Source organism: Lepidochelys kempii, chromosome 14 (assembly GCF_965140285.1).
Source record: "Lepidochelys kempii isolate rLepKem1 chromosome 14, rLepKem1.hap1, whole genome shotgun sequence".
Lineage (NCBI taxonomy): Eukaryota > Metazoa > Chordata > Testudines > Cheloniidae > Lepidochelys > Lepidochelys kempii.
The window spans coordinates 3,300,758-3,323,040 of NC_136393.1; the positions used below are offsets into that span (position 1 = coordinate 3,300,758).

The 22,283-nt window shown below is 60.8% G+C and overlaps 1 protein-coding gene across 9 annotated transcripts; it reads right to left on the bottom strand.

The window, feature by feature from the left end:
- Positions 1 to 3,662: 3,662 nt before the first annotated feature.
- Positions 3,663 to 20,346, bottom strand: GPRC5C (G protein-coupled receptor class C group 5 member C). 9 transcript variants are annotated; one of them, XM_073310620.2, is made up of 5 exons: positions 20,087 to 20,346; positions 11,574 to 12,630; positions 8,606 to 8,700; positions 6,785 to 6,931; positions 3,663 to 5,944 (listed from the first exon to the last, which is right to left on the bottom strand). In XM_073310620.2, exons 2-5 carry the CDS (start codon positions 12,586 to 12,588, stop codon positions 5,912 to 5,914), a joined length of 1,290 nt encoding a protein of 429 aa, XP_073166721.1. In that variant the 5' UTR covers positions 12,589 to 12,630; positions 20,087 to 20,346; the 3' UTR covers positions 3,663 to 5,911. The 9 variants fall into 9 exon arrangements, with proteins under 9 accessions (XP_073166721.1, XP_073166724.1, XP_073166723.1 ...); XM_073310623.1 differs by lacking the exon at positions 20,087 to 20,346 and adding an exon at positions 16,257 to 16,351; XM_073310622.1 differs by lacking the exon at positions 20,087 to 20,346 and adding an exon at positions 16,257 to 16,351 and having other exon boundaries at positions 11,574 to 12,647.
- Between the last annotated feature and the right edge of the window lie 1,937 nt (positions 20,347 to 22,283).

A 22,283-nucleotide genomic window follows, 5' to 3' on the forward strand; every position in this document is an offset into this window, starting at 1 on the left:
CCCCTCTGGAGGGGGGCCCCGAGCCTGGGATCTGTGACCCTGGCACCCACACCCCTCTCAAACCTTTACAGTGTGGCAGCCCCAGAGTCTGACCCAGCGGGCCCTGCTGGGTGAGGGGCTCACATGCTGAGTGAATGCCAGCCCCTGTGCCCCGTGGCTCAGAACACAGGAAACCCACCAACTCCCACTGCTGGGCTTGTGGGGTGGATCATGGGGTTAGTTCCAACCTACCCCCCCCCGAGCACAACCATCCGCGCCACGGGCCGCCCACGACGGGGAACCGGGGCGGCCAGGCAGAGCCCAGGGGAGATGCTGGAAGGGCCTGTGTGCTTCTTCCAGTGGGGCTGATGCTATAGCAATGGCTGTGGGGTGAGGGGGCAAACCCAGTGTAAACCCTGAGCTGCAGCTAACCTGCAGGAGGCAGGGAAGGGAAAGTCAGAGGCTCAAATCATGGCTAAGAGGAAAGCAGCCCCCTGCCCAGCTTCATGCCCTTCCTTTACAGACCAGAGGCTGCTGCCCCCTGACCTCTCCGGGCAGGTCTCACTGCTGGGAGGGACCTGCCCAGCCCCACTTCAGCTCTTCTCTCAGCCTCTGCCCCCAGGGTTACTCATTAACCTGAACATGGTCTCTGAGCAGAAAGCAGCCCAGGGGGAATCAAGCCAGCAGCCGTGAGGGGGCAGAAAGCACACACGGGACCCCTGGCACCTGCAGGAGCACTCCTTCCACCACGGGACTGGGAGAGCGACAGGGCTGTGGGGGAGCGCGGGAGGGCCCTCGGGTGGGTGACAAGTGCCTTTGCAATGGCATGTGCGCACTTGGCAGGCTGCGTGAGTGTGCCAGGCAGTGTGTGCACAAGTGTGTGTGACAGCAAGGGAAAGGGGGCAGGCCAGAGCGTAGGTGGTGCAGGCGTGCGAGCAAGTGGCAGGCTGTGCACGAATGTGCGGGGGTGCAGTAGTGTATACCTGCAGCGCCAGGGTGTACAGCTGTGCGGGGATGTCCGTTGTGCAAGGCACCACACGCGCATGCTTGGATGTGCAGTCGTGGGCTGGCACGCCCAGTCCACAGACAGCAGACTGCAACCCGTGCTCTGAAGCTGCCTGGGAGGTGCCGTGCCCAGGGCCCCAGCCTGGTCCATGCCCCTCCAGGCAGGGGCTGGGAGATGAACTGAACTCATGGCTTGAAGAGCCACCAGTCACAGCCTTGCTGCTCCAGAGCATTTGATTGCAGCTCCCAGACTGCATCCTTGAGCGAGGCTCCCCGGTCCCCTCTGTACGCCTGGGAAACGTCGCCCCTGGGGCCTTTCCGGGCTGAGGGCCCCATGCTGCGTTCAGGCTCCAGGAACGGCCACCTTTCCCTGCCCTGTGCTGGCTGGGGTCCCTGCCCACCACGGTCCATCCTGATACACCCGCGGCCTGGGTAGAGGAGGCTCTCACAGGGGCCTGCACCGAGATCAGGGGCCAGGGCTCACTCAGTGGGGCTGGGTCTGTGCCACCAGCAGCCAGGCACCTGCCGGCTGCACCTACCCTGTTACCGCCAAGCTGCGGCTCATGGAGACAGCAGGTCCCTGCCCCTCCTCAGCCTAAAGAGCCTCGGCCCAGAGCTGGGCCGTGAGCCGAACCCCAGCTGTCAGCCTGCCCCCAGGCAGCCCCCTCCTCTGCTGCCCCAGGCCCAGCAGAGCCCCGCTCTGGCTCGACGAGCCTGTTCCCTGCCAGGGCTCCTCTCATCTTGGTGCAGCAGCTATTAGCAGCACAGTCGGACCTTGTATGCGCCAGGCTGATGTCGACTCCCTCACCCATGCCTGGTGCCCTCTGTGCTCTTACTCCCCTAGGCCTGGCAGGTCTGCCCCGCAGCCTGAGGGGGAGGTGGAAGCTGCTCCTGACCCAAGGCCCTGCTGCCTGCCGAGAAGGGGTGGGCGCTCCATTGCCAGCAGGGGATGTGCTGGCATCGCGCCCAGGATAGCTGGGGTGGAGCAGCTGCCCAGGGTTCTCGCCGCTGCTCCCTGCCCTGCGAGGGCTGCGTGCTGTTGGCAGCAGTGCCCTGGTGAACGCCCACGTGGAACAGCCGCCCACGAGCCCCTTGGCCACCCTCCGGGCAGGGAGCTTGGAGACAGAAAAGCCCTCTTGGGTCTCGCCTTGTGTGGCCCCAGGCCCAGCGCAGGGCTCCTCCTTTTGGTCCCAGCTGATTGTTCCTGGCTCTGGCATTACAGGGAGGGGCCCACGGGCACGTCTCAAACATGGAGCCAATGGCAATGGAGTCCTTTCACCCAGCTGACCTGCCCAAGCCCGAGCCCCGACTCCAGCACAAAGCCGTTAAGGGACTTGCCCTGGGGAGGGAACCCAGGCCAGCTAACCTGCCCCACCGCCTGGGGTGCCCGCGTCTCAAGGAGGAAGAGGTTGCAGGCTCCCGCGAGCCCTGACTGAGGAGCTCCAGGTGCTAAATAATTCATGGAGCCGCTATTTGCTCAGGTTCTCACTTCCTGCCTGGCAGGAAAATCACTGCAGAAGGGGAAAGACAATCCGGGCAGGAGAAACCTCACCTGACCTTGGGACGTCCTTTACTACCCTCCCTCCCCCAGCTGGCTGGCCCTATCGCCCGCCCCAGGGACACAACATGCAGCCAAGCAGCTGCACCCGCCTTGCACTCTGGGGCTCCAGTTCAGAACGTGCATGAGAACCGCCAGGGGAATGAGTTTGATAGGTCTCAGCCCCGCATGCACTTGGCTACAGTCTCTGCTCTGCAGACAGGCACAGCGGGGGGAGCTGAAGGTCAGGAGTGAGGGGCATCAGCAGAGCCGTAGGGATGGGGAGCCCAGGGCAGGGATACCAGGGGGCTGCAGGGCAGGATTAAGGAGGAGAGGCAGAGTGGGGGGGGCAGGGCTGAGGAGTGCAGAATGGTGGTTGGGAATAAAGAGGAAAATTGGGGAAGGCTGGAGAGGACCCTGCCTCCAAAAAAAAAAAAAAAAAAAAAAAAGCCAACCCACACTGTCCAGGCTCCCCGGGAAGGGCTGGGACACCACGTTTCCTTATAACCCACGGCAGGATCCCAAAGCTGCCACCTGACTCACCCACATTCCTCCTGCTGCAGCCCAGCCCCTGCGGGGCGGCCCAGGGAGCAGAGGCGGAGGGCAGGTGCCGCGCTCGTGGGAATGAGGCCGAGCTGTGCTGGGAAGGGACGTGCTCGGCGGCACCGCGACTCCAACCCACGGAAGGAACAAATCAGGCCGTGGGCCCAGTGCTTCCTGCGGGGGAACAAGACGGCGAAGGCAGGAAGCTCCGCGGGGTTTACAACCAGCCCCGGGAAAACTTCGTTGACTGGATTAATTCCATTAGGGCAAAGCAGGGGCTGTCGGAGGCTGCGGAAGGCTGCCCCTGGAAGGGTGATTTCCCCTCAGCCCCTTGCTCCAGGCACTTGTGTCAGCAGGGCGGATTCAGTCTGGCCCCCTGAGCTCCAGCCACCTATTTACTGGGTGGGAGCGAGAAGCAAATCCCCCAGGCTCTAACCAATTTCCCCCTCCTCCACCCAACTGGCCTGCAAGACGTCCCCATTCCCTCTCCCACTCCCCCCCAAGACGACCTACACGTGCAATGCGCCCCCGCCCCTCCGTTCCCCGTCTATCCAACCGCAGCTCCCCTCTCTGAGCTGGACAGGGACCGACGACCGCGCCGTGTAGGGAAAATCAGCTTTATTCTGCACACACAATGACCGAAAAAAAGCCAAAAGTCACCTGAAAAGAAAAAGGGACAGTTCTGCGCTGGGGGAGGGGGAACAACATCTGAGTCAACAGCTCGCTGGCTCCAGCACGAGCGGCCCCCTGTGCCCCTGCACCCCACCGTGGCTCTGGGTGCAGCTGAGCTCAGTGCTCCATACGCAGCCCGGGGGAGGCTGATCCCTGTTCTCAGCGGCACTGGGGTGATCCCGGAACGCCGCTGCTGACACCAATGTGGACTCGCTCCCCCTGGACACCGGGGCGAATGAGAGCAGAATCTGGCCCTTTGCATGTCAGAGCCCAAAGATGGCCGAGGGACTGGCCACGCCCACATCATCCAATATATTTGTTTGCAGGATAGTTTAAAAAACCAAATGATCTCACAGTCCCTGAAGGAAGGCCCTGAGTGCGTCGCTCTCAGAGGCTGGAGAAGAGGCCAGAGAAGAGGCCAAAGGGTTGTTCAGAGGGGGAAGGGGCAGCTGCTGGATCTCTGTCTTTCCCCACTCAGTCTCCTCCTCCCCCCACACCATGGCCTGTTTCTTGCCTCTGATCTCACTCTGCGCCAGGAGATCACTTGCCCTCTCCGCAGCCAGCGGCATGGGAAGCGGATCTGTGCCGTCATCCCCACTTGGCGGATGGGGGAAACTGAGGCACAGCAGGAGTCAGGGCTGGGGTGAGAGCTGTGGTGCTGCTGGCTCCCCAGCCTGCATTCTGACCCCAGCCCCACAGCTCCATGCCTATGGTGGAGGAGGGAAGGGATCCTGGGACGGCTGAAGTCAAGAGGAAGCCCTGGGAGGCCACAGCAGGTCTCAGAGCAGCTGGCTGGCGGCGCAGGGCACTCACAGGGTGGGAGGGGACAGGACCCCAACCCCAGTTCTGCTCCATCTGCACATTCACACTGGTGGCAGCCCACTCGGGGGCTCCCCCACCCCCATGGGAGACTGTTGCCAGCTCCCCACACAGCACACACCCAGCTGCAGCAGCTGCCCCAAGAGTCACCACACGTGCATGGGGTACTTGCTGCCATTCCATGGGTCCTGCCGCTGGCTCCACTCTGCACCTGGCTGGGGAGACCCCCACTCCGAGCCCCGGCTGGGGCAGGGGAACAGACAGCAGTTGCTGCAGAGGGGTCAGCCTTTACCGACAGTTCCCATACAGCAGGTCTGTGAGCAAACACGTCTATGCACCTTGCTCTCCAAACCCAGGACGGAGATGCCCAGGAGAAAGCACCACGTGGTCTCCCACGTCAGCTGCGGGGCTTCCCGAGAGAACGCCTCTCAGAGCCAGGCGGGGACCCAGCCAGAACCTGCACCAAGACGTGGTGGGGAAGATACCACACGGGCTTTGCAACAGGAAGGATGGACCCCAGGGCAGGGCCTGTGGAGGATGCCAGCCCTGGGACCCGCTTCTTCCATGCCGGGCTGAATGGGCGTGGCTCCAGGGCAGGGAACGCCACGCAGCCCCTGGAGGGCCCCACACCCAGGGCAACAGCCGGGGAGATCTGTGTGGCTCTGTCCAAGGCAGGCCCCAGCCGAGACCTGCTCAGCTCAGCTCTCTGCAAGCGGAGGCTCCATCAGACAGAGGTGCTCGCCCGTCTCCCACGTGAAGCTACTGCCTTCGAAGCCTGCAGCCGCTCTCCGGCCGCAGCGACTTGTGGGTGGTTCTCCTGTATCCGGACACCGCGTGGCAGATTGTCCTGCGGCTTCAGGAGGGGACAGGGAGTGAATCGATGGAGCCAGCGGGTAGAGTGGGTGCTGCAGCAAAGCTAACGTGGCCCATGCAGCTGAGAGGTGATTCCCATGGGGACAAGGCGCTGCCAGGAGGGTGACCACTGCCAAGGGGGACCCCGGTGGATTTCCAGGAAGGGCTGTTCCCACATTTGGACCCAACCTCAGCAGCCCCTGGAGCATCCCAGCCCATAGGCAGCCTGTGTAGTCCAGCCTCCCCAGCAGGAGGATCAATAGCATAGCAGGGGTGAGGGCCAAGCCAGTGTTTAGCAGAGTCTCTGGGTTCCCTCTGGGGACGGCTGGGTGGGGAAGGAGCTGGATTTTCTCTCCTCTTCTGGGCTGGCTGGAGGCTCCAGGATCAGTTCCCATTGTTGGCCTTGGCTTGAATGTCCATGGGTGGGGAAGGAGACAGGTTCCCTCTTTGGAGGAAGGGGATCGCCGGTGATTTCTAGAGCTGCAGGAGCCAGGGCGTGCATCTCTACCATCTGCTCTTGCTGTACGGAGAGGGAGCCTACAGCAGAGAGATGGAGATCAGGGTGCAGCCAAGAGGCACAGCCGTATCTTAGACGTGGAATTCCCCTGGACATGGCCGAGTTGGAGTCAGCAGGGGTTTGTCCAACGGCCTCTCACTTTGTCACACGCCCGAGTCCGGGCCTTGGTTTAAATAAACAAACTGATTGTTCTGACAGTCTAGAAATGAGCCAGTTCCTGTCCGGGACAAAGTATCAGAGGGTAGCCGTGTTAGTTTGCATCCACAAAAACAACAAGGAGTCCGGTGGCACCTTAAAGATTTATCCCAAATAGATCGGTTAGTCTTTATGGTGCCACCGGACTTTCGTTGTTTTTGTCCGGGACAGGTCAGATCCCATCAGAAAGGCAGCGGTAAAAACCCCGCGATTCCGAGGCGGGGGTGGAGAATAGTGCACTCTATTTGCACCAGTCCTGACCCTCCGCGCAAGGGAACTGGGAAATCTCATCCCCAGCTGCGGAAGGAGGGTTTTTATTCCCAGACCTGCCACTGAGGTCCTAGACCCTTCGAATGAAGCACGATCGATTTCCGATCCCTGCAGATTCCCAGGCCAGCTGGGAAGGCTGGAGTTAACAACAGGATGCAAGGACGATGGGTCCTAGTAGCAATACAATCCCTTGGATTTACACGCAGGAGGCACTTCCACCAGGAGGTCTCCAAACACCTTCACAAAGGGCGGGTGTGTGTGTGTGTGTGTCTGTCTAATCCCTATTTAACAGGTGGGGAAACTGAGGCACAGAGCACAACAGTCCCATAGGGAGACCCCTGCTGTAACCACTCGACCATGCTGCTGCAGTGGCCCAGATGCACGTTATCACAGACCTGGATGCCCTTGCCATCCTTCTGGGCTGCTGCGTGCCAGCTTTGTGCCACGTAGGCATCCTCTGCACGCAGGGTGGAGTTGGCACTGCTGATCACCTGGCTGTTGGCGGTGGCCCGGGGGAGAATGACGTCGTGGGTGCCTTCGGACTGGAAACAGAACAAGCGAGGACAGGGCTGAGAAGAGACCTGGCTGGCACTTTGGAGCGACTCAGCTACCCCCCAGCTTCCCCAAGTCTCCTGGGCTTGCCACCCAGCCCCACCCTAGCGCCCAGCCCCGTCCCTGCAGGGAGGGGCTCTCCAGGCACCAACAGGGACCATTCAAATCAGCTCTCACAGTCTAGGTAGAAAGTGCAGGGCCTGTCCACCCACCTCCCCCATCTGCAATGGGGCCAGGGATGCCCAGGTAGAGAGCCCCTGGTGCAACCTGCCCCCAGCCCAACCGCGTCAGGCTGCGCCCAGCTGCACCCTAATGCGACTGGAATCTGGAGCAGCTCACGGCAGGGTGCTGGGGACTGGCCTCTTGCTCAGCTCACTCCCTTCGCAGGCTGATGATGCCCACTGCTGCGCCCATCCACATCCCGCCTGGCATAGTCCCGGTGGGGAGGGGGACTGGGTTTATCTGTCTCATGAAGCAACCCCCCTGTGGCCACAGTGACACCTATAAAGCAGGGGTGGGCAAACTTTCTGGCCCAAGGGCCACATCTGGGTATGGAAATTGTATGACAGGCCATGAATGCTCATGAAATTGGGGGCTGGGATGTGAGAGGGGGTGCGGGGTCTGGGGTGGGGCCAGAAATGAAGAGTTCATGCTGCGGGAGGGGGCTCCAGGCTGGGGCAGGGGTGTGGGTGTGGGGTGAGGGCTCTGGCCGGGGGTGCGGGCTCTAGGGTGCAGGAGGGTGGGACTGAGGGGTTGGAGGGCAGGAGGGGGATCAGGGCTGGGGCAAGGAGTTAGGGTGCTGGAGGGGGTCAGGGGTGAAGGTTGTGGGTAGCGCTTACCTCAAGCAGCTCCTGGAAGCAGTGGCATGTCCCTCCTCCGGCTCCTACACAGAGGCACTGCCAGGCGGCTCTGTGCACTGTCCCATCCGCAGGTGCTGCCCCTGCAGCCCCCATTGGCCCCATTTGCTAGCCAATGGGAGCTGTGGGGATGGCACTTGGGGTGGGGGCAGTGTACAGAGCCCCCTGCCTGCCCCTACGCGTAGGAGCTGGAGGGGGGATGTGCCACGGCTTCTGGGAGCTGTGCAGAGACGCTTCCCGCTCCCGCTCCCCAGCAGGAGCTCAAGGACCGGATTAAAACGTCTGAAGGGCCAGGTGCGGCCCCCGGGCTGTAGTTTGCCCATCCCTGGGATAAAACCTCCGCATGAAAGTAAAAGAAGATCCCAGGCGGGGGGATTCTGGGGAACCCCAAAAAGCAAATGCCAATGGCCCCAGGACCATTTTATGACCATAGCATAACCGAGACCAGGGCCCACTGTGCCAGGCGGCTGCACAGACACTGGGTGGGAGACGATCCCTGCCCAGATGGCGTCACAGGCTGGACAGGCCAGACAGGCAGACGGCGGGAGGGGAAACCGAGGCCCAGAGGGAGAAGTGACTTGCCCAAGGCGGCTCAGCAGGCTAGCGGCAGAGCTCGGGATGGAACATACACGCCCCGGCGCCCTGCCTAGAGATTGGGCTGCCTCGCTTGGCCACAGCCTTGTGTCTTGGCTGGAGAGCGGGGCCTGGGCTGGGACATTCTCCCGTCCTGCCCCCAGGGGATACCCAGGCAAGCGACCGCCGGCCGGCTGACGTGGGGAGACCACGCACACTCGCGGTCTGACTTACGGGCCCTTTGTGCATCAGAGCCATCTCCGTGGGCTGGAACACGCTGGTCACCAGCTGACCATTGTACCCGCTATAAGGCGACACCGGTTTCTTGGCTGAAAAGAGAAAAAGCACCAGGCCGCACTCAGAGGTGGATTAAGATTCACTGGGGCCCTGGGCACAAAGAGCTTTTGGGCCCCCCACACGCTGTGGGCAGAGGTGCTGGACCAGGGGGCCCAGGCCCACCCCTTTAACATGGGCATAGTCGCCTCGGGCAGGTGCGGAGCAGTGGCAGCAGGGGATCTGGTCCAGCTTCTTCCCGGGGGGCAGGGACACGGGTCGGGGGCTGTTCTTAGGCCCCCCGGCCCTCCCATCCAAGGCAGGTGGTGCGTCCAGGGCTCCCCATGGCAGCTTTCACCACCGCCCAGCTCCAGCTTCTGGCCTGGCCGGGGGTGGGGGCCCAGGGAAGAGGAGGAGCAGGGGATGGGGTCACAGTTCCGGCACCAGTGCCGCACCCCCCCCTTCTACAAGGTTCTGGCACTCGTGGGGCTCCCCAGTTGGCCGGGGCTCCCAGGCACAGGGCCCAGGGGCCCGTGCGTTAATCCACCACTGCCACACTATTGCGTGCGGAAGGGCGTAGAGAGACCTCTCTCCGGCGGGCGGGGACCTCCTGGCTGGACACCGGCGTAGATGGCTGCGGTCGGACACAAGCCCACTGAAACCGATGGGAATGGGGCCCCGAGGTCAGTAACCTTTGGATCGGACGCACGACAAGGGGCTTGACGGAGGTGGAGACGGGACGTGATGGTTTTCACGCTGCCTTAACAAGCTGGCAGCCTTCCAGTGCGGGCAGGTGGCAGAGCCCGGGAGGCGTCACACAGACCGGCGAGCCATAGAATCACACAAACCTGGGGCTGGAAGGGCCCTTGAGAAATCACCAAGTCCAGCCCCCCATGGCAGGCAAACCTAGACCACCCCAGCCCAGGGCACTGGCTGGCTTTTGGCCTCTCCACATGCTGGTAGAACCATGGCAGTTAGGGGGTTACGGTTACACCAGTACAACCCCAAGTGGGGCCGCAGTTACACGGGGCTCGAGGGGCCTTATACCGGAGTATTTTAGGGTTATACGATGGGACTGCCTGCGATAGCAGGAACTGGACTCAGGGACCCCTGTCTACTCCCATGTTCCTCTCTTATTCCCCCGTGTGTACAGGAATAAGCTATACGGGTACCAGCACCTGTGTCCCGCTATGACTACGTCCCCACTAGGAGGGCTGCACCGCTCTCCCTAGACTGGTGTCATTAACGGGGTACAACTTGCGGGCGCAGACCAGCCCTACAGGTCAGAAGGCGGCGGTGAAGCAAGGATCTGTTTATGGCACAGCACCGACAAGCAGGGTTTTAATGAGCTAACTCACAAGAGGTCCTCCCACCGCAGGCGAGCAGCTGGGGGCTGGAGGCAAGGTTTGTTTGGCCTCAGTCCCAGCAGCAATTAAGTCACATGCAGTCTCAGCCAATCAGTGCCAGTCCATGTTATTTACGCGCAAGCAATGGTTTGTTATCGTAGGGTCACTTGGGAGCTCTGGCGGGTTGGGAGGACTGTGCATGCGTGGGAAACACAAGCCTGTTACTGTAGGGTGGCTTGCGAGCCCTTTCTCGCCTGGCTTCTCGATGGAGCTGGGTTGCTGCCCAGGTTTGTTATCGCAGGGTCTCCTGGACGCTGCTGGGCTGAGTGGGGGGAGGCCGGAAGAAATGGCAGCTACACAGTCTCATCGGGGAGGAAAAGCCCATGAAGAACACCGGGCTCTTGGCAACAGGCACAGGGGAGAAAAGGGGTGGGCTCCCCCAGCATCAAGTGTCCCAGGCCAGCAAACGCAGCCTGTGTGTGGTTTCCGGAACGACAACAATTGAAGCCATTCTTTCAGACCGGTCCAGGTTGGTCGTGAGCAGGTATCTGGCTGTTCCCTCACCAGATCCAAGCGCACGGGTGGTTTCTGTCCAGGTCCTGCTGGATGGACTGTGCCACAACAAACTTTCCCACCAGGGCAGGCTGCCTGGCTGACAACTCCCTCCCAGGAGCCACGCTCTGTGCTCCACAAAGGGGTGTTTGTATTGGAGCAACCGGGGGGGCCCCCCGTCAGCATCAGGGCTCCGCGGTGCTGGGCACGCACACAGGACCCTGCCCCAGAGAGCTCGCCGCCTAACACACCAAGACACTGAGTGTAAGAGGCAATAGGGGTGAGGTGGCCGGAGAGGGGCAGGGAGAGACAGGCAGCTGCCACGGGCACAGCCTGGAGCTGCGGATTCACACAGTGGGTTTCATTAGAGGACATAAACAAGTTCGATCTCAGCCCTCCCCACCGGGCACAGGCCCTGCCACCCTCTGCTGGGGTGACATCAGACGGGTGGGTATAATGCCACATGTAAACCTCCCTGTACACGGGAGTGGTGGCCTCCAGGTCCCTGCCGAAGCCACGGCTCACAGCACACTCTGTCATCATCATCAGCCCTATCACCGCCTCCCTTGCCCCGTCCCAAATATTTGGCTGAATGGAGGTGGCGGGGAGTCCTTAGATGGAAGCTCCCCTGAGTCACAAAGGGCTCAATTTTGCCCAGCACCGAGCTCCCCCGAGAGGTGCTATGCAGCCAGCTCCCACGGAAGTCAAGCTCGGGGGAGGCAGCTCAGCACCATGCAGAGCTGGGCTCAGGGAACAGCTCACAGGGAGGTCCCCAGACCCTCCGAAAGACTCAGAGGCTGGGCTCCCATAGGACGGTGCTGTCGGGCAGCTCAAGGAATGCACGTCTGTGTGTATGAGCACGTGTGCCCATGAAGGATGGACCCCCAAGTCAGCTAGAATTTGCCGCGACAGGGGTACCAGCACCCCAGCGCAAGCCCCATCTGCAGAGAGACGTACGATCACCCAGAGCCACAGCTGCCTCTCTGCCCACTGTGCCTGTGGCCCCCTTGGCCAGGGGCTCTCCTGCCTACCTGAGGATGGTTCATCCATTGAGAAGGCCTTGTTCTCCACAAACATGCTCTGGGACTTCTGCTCCTTCAAGATGGTCTCGTAGCCCACGCCCCTGGTCGGGTACATGTTGTCCTCGTAGGCCTGCTCTGGGCCCAGCCGCGTCACGTGGGAGACCTCAGGGATGATGTAGAAGAAGACAAAGACGCAGGCGTTGGCCACCAGAGCGATGGCCAGCGTGGGGTCGTCCCAGGCCTGGCCCCCCCTCTGCTGGTTCCCGTAGAGGTACATGATGATCCAGACCACCCAGATGGTCATAGACAGGAAGGTGGTGAGGAGGATGAAGACAATGTGCTTCCTCCAGTGCTTGTAGCGGCCGCAGAGGGCGGGCCAGGCGGTGGCAAAGGCTGCCAGCAGGAGGAACATGACAAAGATGAGCGCCATGACAAAGTCCTCGTTGGCCAGGGCACAGGGGTCCTGGGAGGGGCCACTGCTCCTCACCAGGGTGATGAGCAACCACTCGGCGTTGATGATCACCTCCACCAGGGCCAACAGCAGGGCCACGCCGAAGGTCACCCAGCCCTGCAGCCCATGGTTCCTCCTGGCCAGGAAGTTGAGGGTGAGGGCATGGGCCACCAGACAGGAGAAGCAGATCCCGAAGAGGACCCCGAAAAGGAAGCGCCGCGAGGCGCAGGTGGAGAAGTCCTGCTTGACGATGAAGTCGAAGGTCAGGCAGAAGAGGCCAAACGTGCCCAGGAGGAAGAACGCCTGAGTCCCCACCAGGCTCTTCTTCCTGGGGTCCTGCACAAAGGGCAGGCTGGCCACCAGGATGATGGTGAGCACGAAGCTGCTCACTGCCCCAAAGCTGGCCACCGCCTCCAGCACGATGCCCCAAGCCGCCGACAGGTCGCAGAGGTTATAGTACAGCGAGGGCAGGTCCGTGCCGCACCCAGACGGACGGGCCTCCTGAGCTTGGCACGCGGGGAGAAGGCTCAGCGGGAGCCACACAGACATCAGCAGCAACCAGGGCGTGGCCATCCTGGGCTGTCACGAAGGCACCGGGCGGGGTTCCCAAGGAGCCTGTAAAAATTGGACAGCTGGAGAAACAAGGTTGGTAACCTGAGAAAACAATTCCTCGGCCCTAGAGATTGGGACCCCCCGGGGTGTGGGCCTGGGAGCCGGGCTGGAATCTCACCAGCTCACAGCTCGCTGCTGCTGACGCCTGCCCCAGGCTGCTGGAGGTTTCCCAGGCTCTCAGGGGATCGTCTCCCTCTACCTGCCAGCAGCACCTGGCTCTTCCAGGCACTGAGCCCCGGCCTCCCTCACCTGCACGTAGCTCTAGCGTGTCCTGCAGGCCCAGGCCAAGAACCACCCGACTGCACCTTCGCTTCAAACTGCCTCAGCCCTTCCTGCCCAAATAGTTCGCTCTTCTCTGCCACTCGCTCTGTTTTTGGCAGACCCTGTAGCCCCGGGATTCACTCACTCCCCCACTTCGATCCCCGCCTCCCCTGCCTCACATTCCCCGCTCCACCCCACCCTGTCCCCGCAATGTCAGGGCAGCACTCTTCTGAATCAAGAGCCGTGACTTTAATACAATTGGCTACTTTGCCGCCCTGCCCCTCCCGTCCCACTGGAAGTTACAGCCAGCTGGAATGCTACGGTGGCCGGTTTGCACCACCGAGTTAAGGCTCCCTGGGTTTGCACCTCGCCTCTCCTGGATGTGACTTGGCAACTGTGTCACCTCTCCAAAGCTAAGGAGGGCTGGCCCAGGCCGGTGCTCGGCTAGGAGACGCACCGTGCCCTAGGGGGAGAGTCAGTGGAGAACCCGTGTACGAGGAGTGCTGAAGTGCAGTTGTTTGGGTGAGATCGCTTGCGGTCACTGAAGATCACACAGCCTGGATGTCCTAGCCAAATCCCAGTCTAGGGGATTGCATCCTTCCTAAATCCCCCCCCAACCAACGGGACATGGCTTCGTGTCCTAAACAGCCCCAAGGGCTGCAGTGCATTGTTCAATGGCTGCTCTGGCTCCTCCCCAGAGGTGGCCGGGAATGATGGATTCATTCTCGTCTGTACAGACTCGAGAGGCCGCAATGCCAGCTTTCCCTGGAGACATGCGTTATCGTACGGAGGAAGGGATGTTGCTTTATCCTCTCCCAGAGGAGGAAAGCGAAGCCTGCAGGGGCTGGATGACTCCAAGGCCCCAAAGAGAGACAGTGGCAAATCCAGGACCAGAGTGCTCGGGAGATCCTGGTTCCCAGGCTTGTGCTCCGACTGGTTTGCCATCAGGACACACGGGGAAGTACTGGGGAAACGGACTGATCCGTCCCTTCCCCAGGCTTCAGCTACGGAGCCTTTCCTATTAGGGAGGAATAGGAGCCGCACTTAACCCTTTACACCACGGGACAGAAAGATCCCTTCACTTTCACTTGTTTCCTAGCAGGCCAAACCCAGGCCTGGGGTAAGTCATGGGCCTTGCCCCGGCTTATGTCAATGTTTGCCCCACGTACGGCAGCCTGGCGTAGAATTTCCTACAGCTCAGATACTATCCCGCATTAGGAGCTGGTTTGGCTCAGTCTAGGCTGGTGCCATTTTTCTCCAGACCTTTACAAGCTGCATGTCGTGTCGTGGGGGCGGGGGCAGGGAGCAAGGACAGAGCCTTGTGGGAGAAGGATCTGGCCTAGAGAAAAGGCACATGGTTACTACTGGGTTCCACGTGGGCTGGTTTCAGCCCCAGGTCTGGGCAGAAAGGCCCCTATTCCTGCTTCCACCCTGCACGCAGCCCACAGGGAGATTTTCTTACCCATCCCGAGCCCCTTCCTCCACTAGCTGGTTCTTCATTCCACCCATCCCCGTTCCTCTCTCCCCTGCTCGGCATGAAGGACACGAAGTCAGAGCAGGTCACAAAGCACAAACCAGCCACGAGCAAACGTCTCTGAGGTTTCACAGCAGAATAGAGCCACAGACCGTGTGCAGTGAAACACGCCTAATCCAGGCTCTGCGGACAGCCCCCACTGTCCCCCAGCCTCTCCAGTTCCAGGCCCCTCGCTCTTACACAGGAGCCAGGCAGCATTTCTGTCTCCCACCACCTCCCCAGGGGGCTGGCTGTGGCCCCGGCATCCATCCTGGATTGCTGGGGTCTGGCCATGGGGGTGGGGTGCATGTGTATACAACAGAGGAAAGATGGGGAGAAGAGAACCGTGTCCCCTCCTCTCTCCATTAGATGCCTACTGGGACAGAGGCAAGGCACTTCCCTTCTCAAGGTGTGTCTGTGTCACTCCACTCCTGATACAGCTGGGGAAACTGAGGATAAGCCACTCACTCAAGTCACACAACAAGTCTGTGGGAATAGAAGCCAGGAGTCCTGACTTCCATCCCCCCTCCCTCGCTACTCTAACTGACTAGCCCCCACTCCCCTCCCAGAGCCAGGGCAAGAACCCAGGAGTCCTGGCTTCCAGCTCCCTCTGATCTAACCACAAAACACAATTATCCCTCTCTGAGCCAGGAATCAGAGGAGCAGCCGTGTTAGTCTGTATTCACAAAAAGAAAAGGAGGACTTGTGGCACCTTAGAGACTAACCAATTTATTTGAGCATGAGCTTTCGTGAGCTACAGCTCACTTCATTGGAAAGCTGATGTTCAAATAAATTGGTTCGTCTCTAAGGTGCCACAAGTCCTCCTTTTCTTTTTGAGCCAGGAATAGCGCTCAGGAGCCCTGAGCCCCAACCCCCAGCTCTAACCCACTAGCCCCCACTCTCCTCCCAGAGGCGGGGATAGAACCCAGAAATCCTGGCTCGCAGCGCCCCCCCGACCCACTAGCCCCCACTCTCCTCCCAGAGGCGGGGATAGAACCCAGAAATCCTGGCTCGCAGCCCCCCCCCGACCCACTAGCCCCCACTCTCCTCCCAGAGGCGGGGATAGAACCCAGAAATCCTGGCTCGCAGCCCCCCCCCCCGACCCACTAGCCCCCACTCTCCTCCCAGAGCGGGGGATGGAACCCAGGAGTTCTGGCTCCCAGCCCCCCCCCACTAGCCCCCACTGTCCTCCCAGAGCCTTCCCCTTGTGCCCCAGAGGATGGCCCCAGCCCCGCCGCTTTCCCAGGCCCCCACACCGAGGCAAGGCACTGTCCCAAGCACGCCCAGGCGGGGGCCGCGGGACTGGGGGCAGGGGGCTGCTCGCTTCCAGCGGGGGAACTTGCCCCATTGTTCGTAGCCGCCCCGCCAGCGCCCGGCAGCCGCGACCCGCTCGCCCCGGAGAACTCACGCCCGGGGATCCGGATCCGGGCTCTCCCCGCTTCCCCCCGGCGGGGGGGGGGTGTTTCCACGAGCCTCCGCTCCTGGGTCCTCCGCACCCCACGGCGAGGGGCGCTTGGGGCCGCGGCTCCGGCTGGGGCGGGCTGGCTGCTAAGCCCCGGAGCCTGCCAACTTCTGCCGCCCAGCGGCGCCGGGGGGCGGCCGGGCTCCTACCTGGGCGGCGATCACGGCGTGCGCGGAGCCGGGATTGGCGGCCCGGCCCTTCGGGGGAAGCGGCCCCGCGCGGCGCGCACAGCCCGGGGCCCCCTCGCCAGCCGGCTGCTCGGAGCGCGCCCGCTCCGCTTCCCCAGCCCCCGAGCCCAGCCGCTCCTGCCCGCCCGCCCGCCCTTGGCCCAAACTTCCCGGCTGCAGCCCCCCGCCCGCCAGCGCAAGCCCCGGGGCCAGGGGCTTCTCCTACCCGGAGCGCGGGTCCGGGGGCTGCCGGCGCCCCTGCCGCGCGGTGGGTGCTTCGGGATCTCCCGCCACGGCGCGCCTCCCGCTCCGGCCCTCGCCCACCTCCCTCCAGCGCCCACCCCCCCGGCTTCCCCCGGTGTTGGCCACGTCACAGCTGATCAGCCCGGCCTGGGGCGGCCTCGCCCCCCACCCCGAGGGGTGTAACGTCTCTGGCGGGGGAACGCCGCGCCCCAGCGGATCCAAAGTTTCGGGGCATGTTCTGGACATACAGCAGGGGAATCCGGGGGGAGGGTCGGAAACCCGCAAGAGGGCAAATGGGGAACACAGGGGGAGCCCCCCCCACGCATATGTCTAGCACCCCCACAGCTAGCTCCTTCTCTCTGAACAAACCCCCCTGCTCTTCCGCCCAGCGTTGACACCTTGAAGGAGAGAACAGGGCATGGGAACCGGCAGGCCGCCCCAGCACCGGGTGACAATAGGGGACCCTGGCAGGAGGGATGGGGGAAGCCGTTGGTGTGTGTGTGGGGGGACAATCGGGGGCCCTGCTATGGGAGGAGGGGGAATGGGGGCACACACACAACCCCTGGCACCAGAGAGATAGGAGGGGTTGCAGGGAGTCCCTGAAATAGAAGGGTAGGGGAGAGACATACACAGTGGGGGAATGGAGGGAGCTCTGGGTGCTGAGCTCCCCCCGACAGAGCCCAGCTGTATCGCGCTGGGCACATCCCTGCCAGCCCACGGCTTCTACATCCCTGCCAGCCTGGGTCCTGGTGAACCTCTCGTCTTAGCTATTGCCCTTTGCTCGCCCCCCCCCTCACCCTGGTCTATGGAGCCACCATGCAGTATCTGGTATGCCAGGGAGTGCATGATTCCTACAGGAGGTGGGGGAAGGGATGTGCTGGGGGGTCCCAGGAATGGGGTGTGTTGGGGGGGCAGTAGGTACTAAGCAGGACATGTGCTTGGCTAACATGGCGACAAAGCCCCCATAGGCCTGGTGTAACGAGCGTGACAATATAAGGAGCTAATGAGGAAGTGGGGGTAATAGAGAGGAAACAATGTCCAATCCCCCATTAGCTCAGACGTCACCCACATACTCACGTGGTGATGCACAGGAGTAGGTCTGTCCCATGCTGGGCTGCCAGGAGGGCACAGGAGGCCAGGTAACAAGTGCAGCTCCCTGCAATGGCCTGGGTTATCTGAGTGTGGACACAGGTTCGGTGGGTCCGTGGCAGGAGGAAGCGTTCACCGCATCATTTGTTTGAATGCAAATAGTGAGGGGCTGAGGGGCTCAGGGATTGGGAACAGACTAAAGGCCTTTCACATCAGGCTAAGGGCACTCACACCTATCGGTTGTTCCCAACTGGTGACTGTTGGGTGCAATGAGCTGTTGGGGTTTCCGCCCAGTTTCATATCACAGATAAACTACAGCCCAGCTGGTACTGATTGGGGAGCACAGGAGCTAAGGGGTGAATGGAGGCTGCACTCCTCTCTCACTCACACAGAGTGAACACTGGCAGGGGGCAGCGCGTGGTGAAAGCTTGGCCTGTGGCTGCCCAGGGCTCGGGGACATCAGACTCCCGAGAATCAGGCACCTTCCCCCTGCACCAAATTATTCAAGTCGAAAAGCAGGATAATTGAAAAAGTCCATGTGTTGGCGTAACGTGTTTGTAAAGTACGGGCCACGTCCTCGCTCACAGGGAGCCACTTGGAGGACAAAAGCCTACTACTGCTACGTTTTAATGGAGTTACCCCGATGGCTCAGGTGGTAGTAGACGCTGTGCTTCCTGGTGGAAAGTCCCAGGGTCAAACCCTGCTGATGATCCCAGATGGGGAGTGTAGCAAGGCTGTTATGTGAACGGGAACATCCCCAGCTCTCAGATGCTTGGGAGGGGCTGGAGACTGGTAGCTAAGATGTGCATTGAGCAGCAGAAGCTGACACCCTAGCCAGCTGTGCATGCAGCCTCCACTTACCCGGCTGTGAGTGAAAAGGCCCAAGAGACCCCAGGCAGAGCCCTTTGCCACTGTCACAAGAGGCTGGGGGGCTCCTAGGAGCTGGGAAATGCTCGTATGGAAAATGTCACCGGACTGTGGAGAGCCTTTGGCAGGGTGCAGGTATAATTAGAAAAGCCGGCCTTGGCAGCTGGTAGCAATCTGCAGCGAGAGGCCAATCCAGGAAGAGCCCCTGGAGTGGGAAGAAAAGCCCGTTGTTGAAGAAAAGAGGGAGGTTTTCGAAGCCAGTACTGTTCTGCCCTGCGGTTAGCTGGGTCAGCGGTGCACGCTCAACCCCAGGGGAAGGGAGCTGGAAGCCGGATCCACGCGAGGAACGGACCCGCGGCAGCAGAATCCAAACAACCTGAGCGCTCCCAGGCCCAGATGGATGAGCCCCTGCGGAACAGGTGGAAGGTGGGGCGGGTTGGGCCGGGAAAATCCAGGGAGTCAAGGCTCAGCCATGGTAGGCTGCACGGTCAGATAGATGCCCACTGCTGCACGGGATGTGGTAAACCATCACTGCTGCTATTTCGGGAGAGTGAGGCATGAGGGTGAAGGATTCAGCTGAAATTTCAACCCTACTATGGCAGTTTCTGCTTCCCCCCAGGGTTAGAAAATGGCAACGCGCACACCCTCCCTCCCTCGTAATCCCTTTAAATTGAGACCATTTGGCCAAGCAGAAAGTTGTGCTCAGTTCTCCTTGAAATCCCTTAATCTTCGATGCTGTATTAGATTTCAAAATACGACTCGCTCTCCCGTGGTGCGCTTTGGTTTGGTTTGGTTTTAAACAAGGTTTTGCTTTTAAACAGGGCTTGAAATGCCTTTGCCTCCCACAGCTGCCAGGACTCTGGTCACAGACTGGCTAAAGCAGGCGAGAAAGCAGAAACTGGAATCCAACTATGCCCCCAGCTATGCCCCCATGAAAGCCATCTAGGAATTCACATGCGTCCCCAGGTACGGCAGAGTAGGACAAGTGGTGAGAGCCAGGGGAGAACTGGGCTCGATTCCCAGCGGCGCTAGATGTCCTACAGGATCTTGGGGAAGGCCTCTCTCGGCCTCAGTTTCCACATCTATAAATGGGGGGATACTCCCCTACTTCACTGGGGCAGGGGGACTGGGAGGATCAGTCCATTCATGCACGCAGGGTACTCAGACACTAGAGGATGGGAGCAGGGCATGGAGATGCCAATCAATAAAAAAGGTGAATCAAGCCGTTATGCCAGCGGCCGTGAGAATCAGCAGAGATGGGTATTGCCAACAGCCCTGCCCATCCCCAGCTCAGCCACTCATGGTGTCAGGGGCTTTGCTGTTGGTGCAGGGCAAGCCCAGACCAGACCAGGGTGCGGAGGGGGTGGAGAATCCAGGAGCGTGGCCCCCACAATAGCTGGAGCCCCCAGGACCTGCACTTGTCACTGCCCAGCACAGGGCGGGGCTGGATTTGGGGAACGGCAGAACCTGCCCCTGAACAGGGACCCCTGAGTCATGTGGGGAGGCTGCTCCCCTCAGCTGGTGGGGCAGTCCCCATGGGGCTGCTTGTGTGTGGATCGGGGGGGGGCTGGGGGAAAGGGAAGACTGACAGCGTTTGTGGGGAGAGCGAGGGAATCCATTCATCCCACCAAATAACCTTGCTGGGGCCCCGCATGTCCAGCCCTGGCCTAGGGAGCCAGCCCAGGGGTGGCAGGCGGCTGGGTAGCCGTATCTCCTCCCCCAAACTGAACTCCCTCCTCCCTGCCCCGGCAGCTTGGTGCAGCCCCATGCTGCCCTTGGCGCTGAGTGAGGCTTTTGCCCAGTCTGGCGGCTGCCGCCTCCGCAGAAGGGTTTTGTCCTTGGCTGACAACAACAAACCGTGCAAGCTGGCCCGGCTCCCCTCTCCTGCCGGACGTAAGTGCTGACCCATCAGTCCGGCCCCGGCTAGTGCCACACGCGGCTTCCTGAAGCCTGTTTCCTTCCGCAGCCCAGAGCCTGGGTTTATTTTGCCAGAGGCTGACTCAGCCCTGCACCTGACCCTTGGCCTGCTGGCACCGGCTCCCCCCGGCCTGTAAATTCTGGCCAGGGCTGTGTGTGGCAGCACTCCGTCTCCTCTCGCCGATGAGGGCGGACAGAGGGCTGTCGAGAGGGGCTGAGCGCCGAGCCAGGCTGTGCACCGAGAGATCGACCTGCGGCCAAAGTCTAACAGCCCCTACCCACTGGACAAAGGTCGAGCCGTACATGGTGCCGCTGCTCAGAGACCGCGCCTAGGCTCCTCCGTGCCTTCCTCCTGCTGCTATCGCAGGGGAGGCTTCACACCGCATCTCTGGAAATTCACAACCTTCCTAACAGGCAGGCCGCCATTTGTATAGGTCCTACAGAAACTGTCACCGGATTCCTCCTGCTGAGCCCAGGCATCTGCGCCAGCCATGATAATACACAAAGAGATACAAATAAATCGGAGCTATTGCCTAGCACCACGGGCTCTGGTTGTTTGCAGGATCGGGCCCTAATAAGGAAATAATTTCCTTTCACTCTGCTGAGAAGGAGAGAGAAAAGATTCACTGCTAAGTCAAAATTGGCTGCTGGATTTCTTTGCAGGCTAAACTTTCCTCTCTAGTCATGCTGGTTTTGGTTTGTATCTAGCATAGAAAATCAGCCAGCATATTCAGGGTTCCTGGCTCTCATCGGCTTGAGTCACCACTCCATTGTTATTTGAGCGATTCCTTTGTTTGTTTTAAGTAAGCAGAAAGACTCACCTTCAGGGGAAGGTTATGACACTTTACTTTGAAGGATGAGCGGCCCAGTGCTTACACTGTGGATTCAGGGACACATTCCTGTCTCAGCTGGGCCTGTCCAGAAATCAGCCCCTCGGTGGAAATGCACAAAGTTTGCCGATTTTCATTTTCCTCTTGCAAAAATATAACTTAGTTGCTAAAACAAAGGGCGGGGGAGTTTTTCACCACAGGGTGAACTGGGCAAAATTCAGAGTTATTATGTGTCCTATAGGAGCACCCAACTGAGAGCAGGGCCCCACTGCAAAGGCATGGAAGGAGAACCAGTCCCTGTGCCAAAGAGCTTACAATCTAAACACACAAAAGGGCGAAAAAACAGAGAAAAAGTGGTGTGGCCAAGGTCACCCAGTGGCGGGGGGCGGGGGTGGTGGGGGGTGGTGTGGCAGAGTCAGGGGTAGAACCCAGGTCTCATGAGCTCCTGAGGCCCCAATGCTTATCAAAAAATCCCACACACACTACAGCACCCCATAGCAGGCCCCCCAGACTCTCCATTGCCAGTTGCAGCTTGTTGGCTTATAGCAGCTGTATTCATAAAGATGCACCCTCCCCCCCCACACCCTTCACCAGCACCTCGACCTGCACACATGACTCGCCCCAGCCTGCCCAGGCCTGGCATGGTGCAGAACTGGACACAGGGCTAGTAAATCCCCCGGAAATGTTTATGAGATGCGGTTACTTTGAGTGGACAGTGGGCAGGCACCTCCCCGCAGCGTTTAATAGCGAGCTAATCTCTTCACAAATGTCCCTCAAATGCCAAAATTAATGGGCTGACAAATATCACCGGTTCAGTCCAGGGCATCCCCCGCCCCCCAGCCCCCGCCCAGTTATATGAGCGTGAACAAGGGATGGGGCCAATTCTCAGACAGTGCAAAGCAGTGTCACACCGTCGGCTTCAGCGAAGTGTCTCACCCAGGGGTGCTAGCAGCAAGGCAAAAGCCCATGTCCCTGTACCCAGCCTGGATCGAAGTGCCGTGAGCAGCCTGTGAGGGGATCCTGGCAGCCATTTATGCCAAGGCCCCGTGCTACCCAGTCAGAGAGGGCCCACTGGACATGGTGACAGGGAGCCAGGGCCGACAGGCTCACCGCCTAGCTACAGTGGGCTGAGCACATATCGGCTGGGTTCCTAGCAGACGAGCATCCTCAGCGCGAGTGGCACGGCTTGACCCACCCCACAGTGGTGGGTCCAGCAGAGAGGGGAGGATTGGATGGGCTCTGGAGACAGAACTCCCTGCCTGACCCCAGATCAAGGCTGAGTTCGAGGCACATTTCTGGGGGCAGCT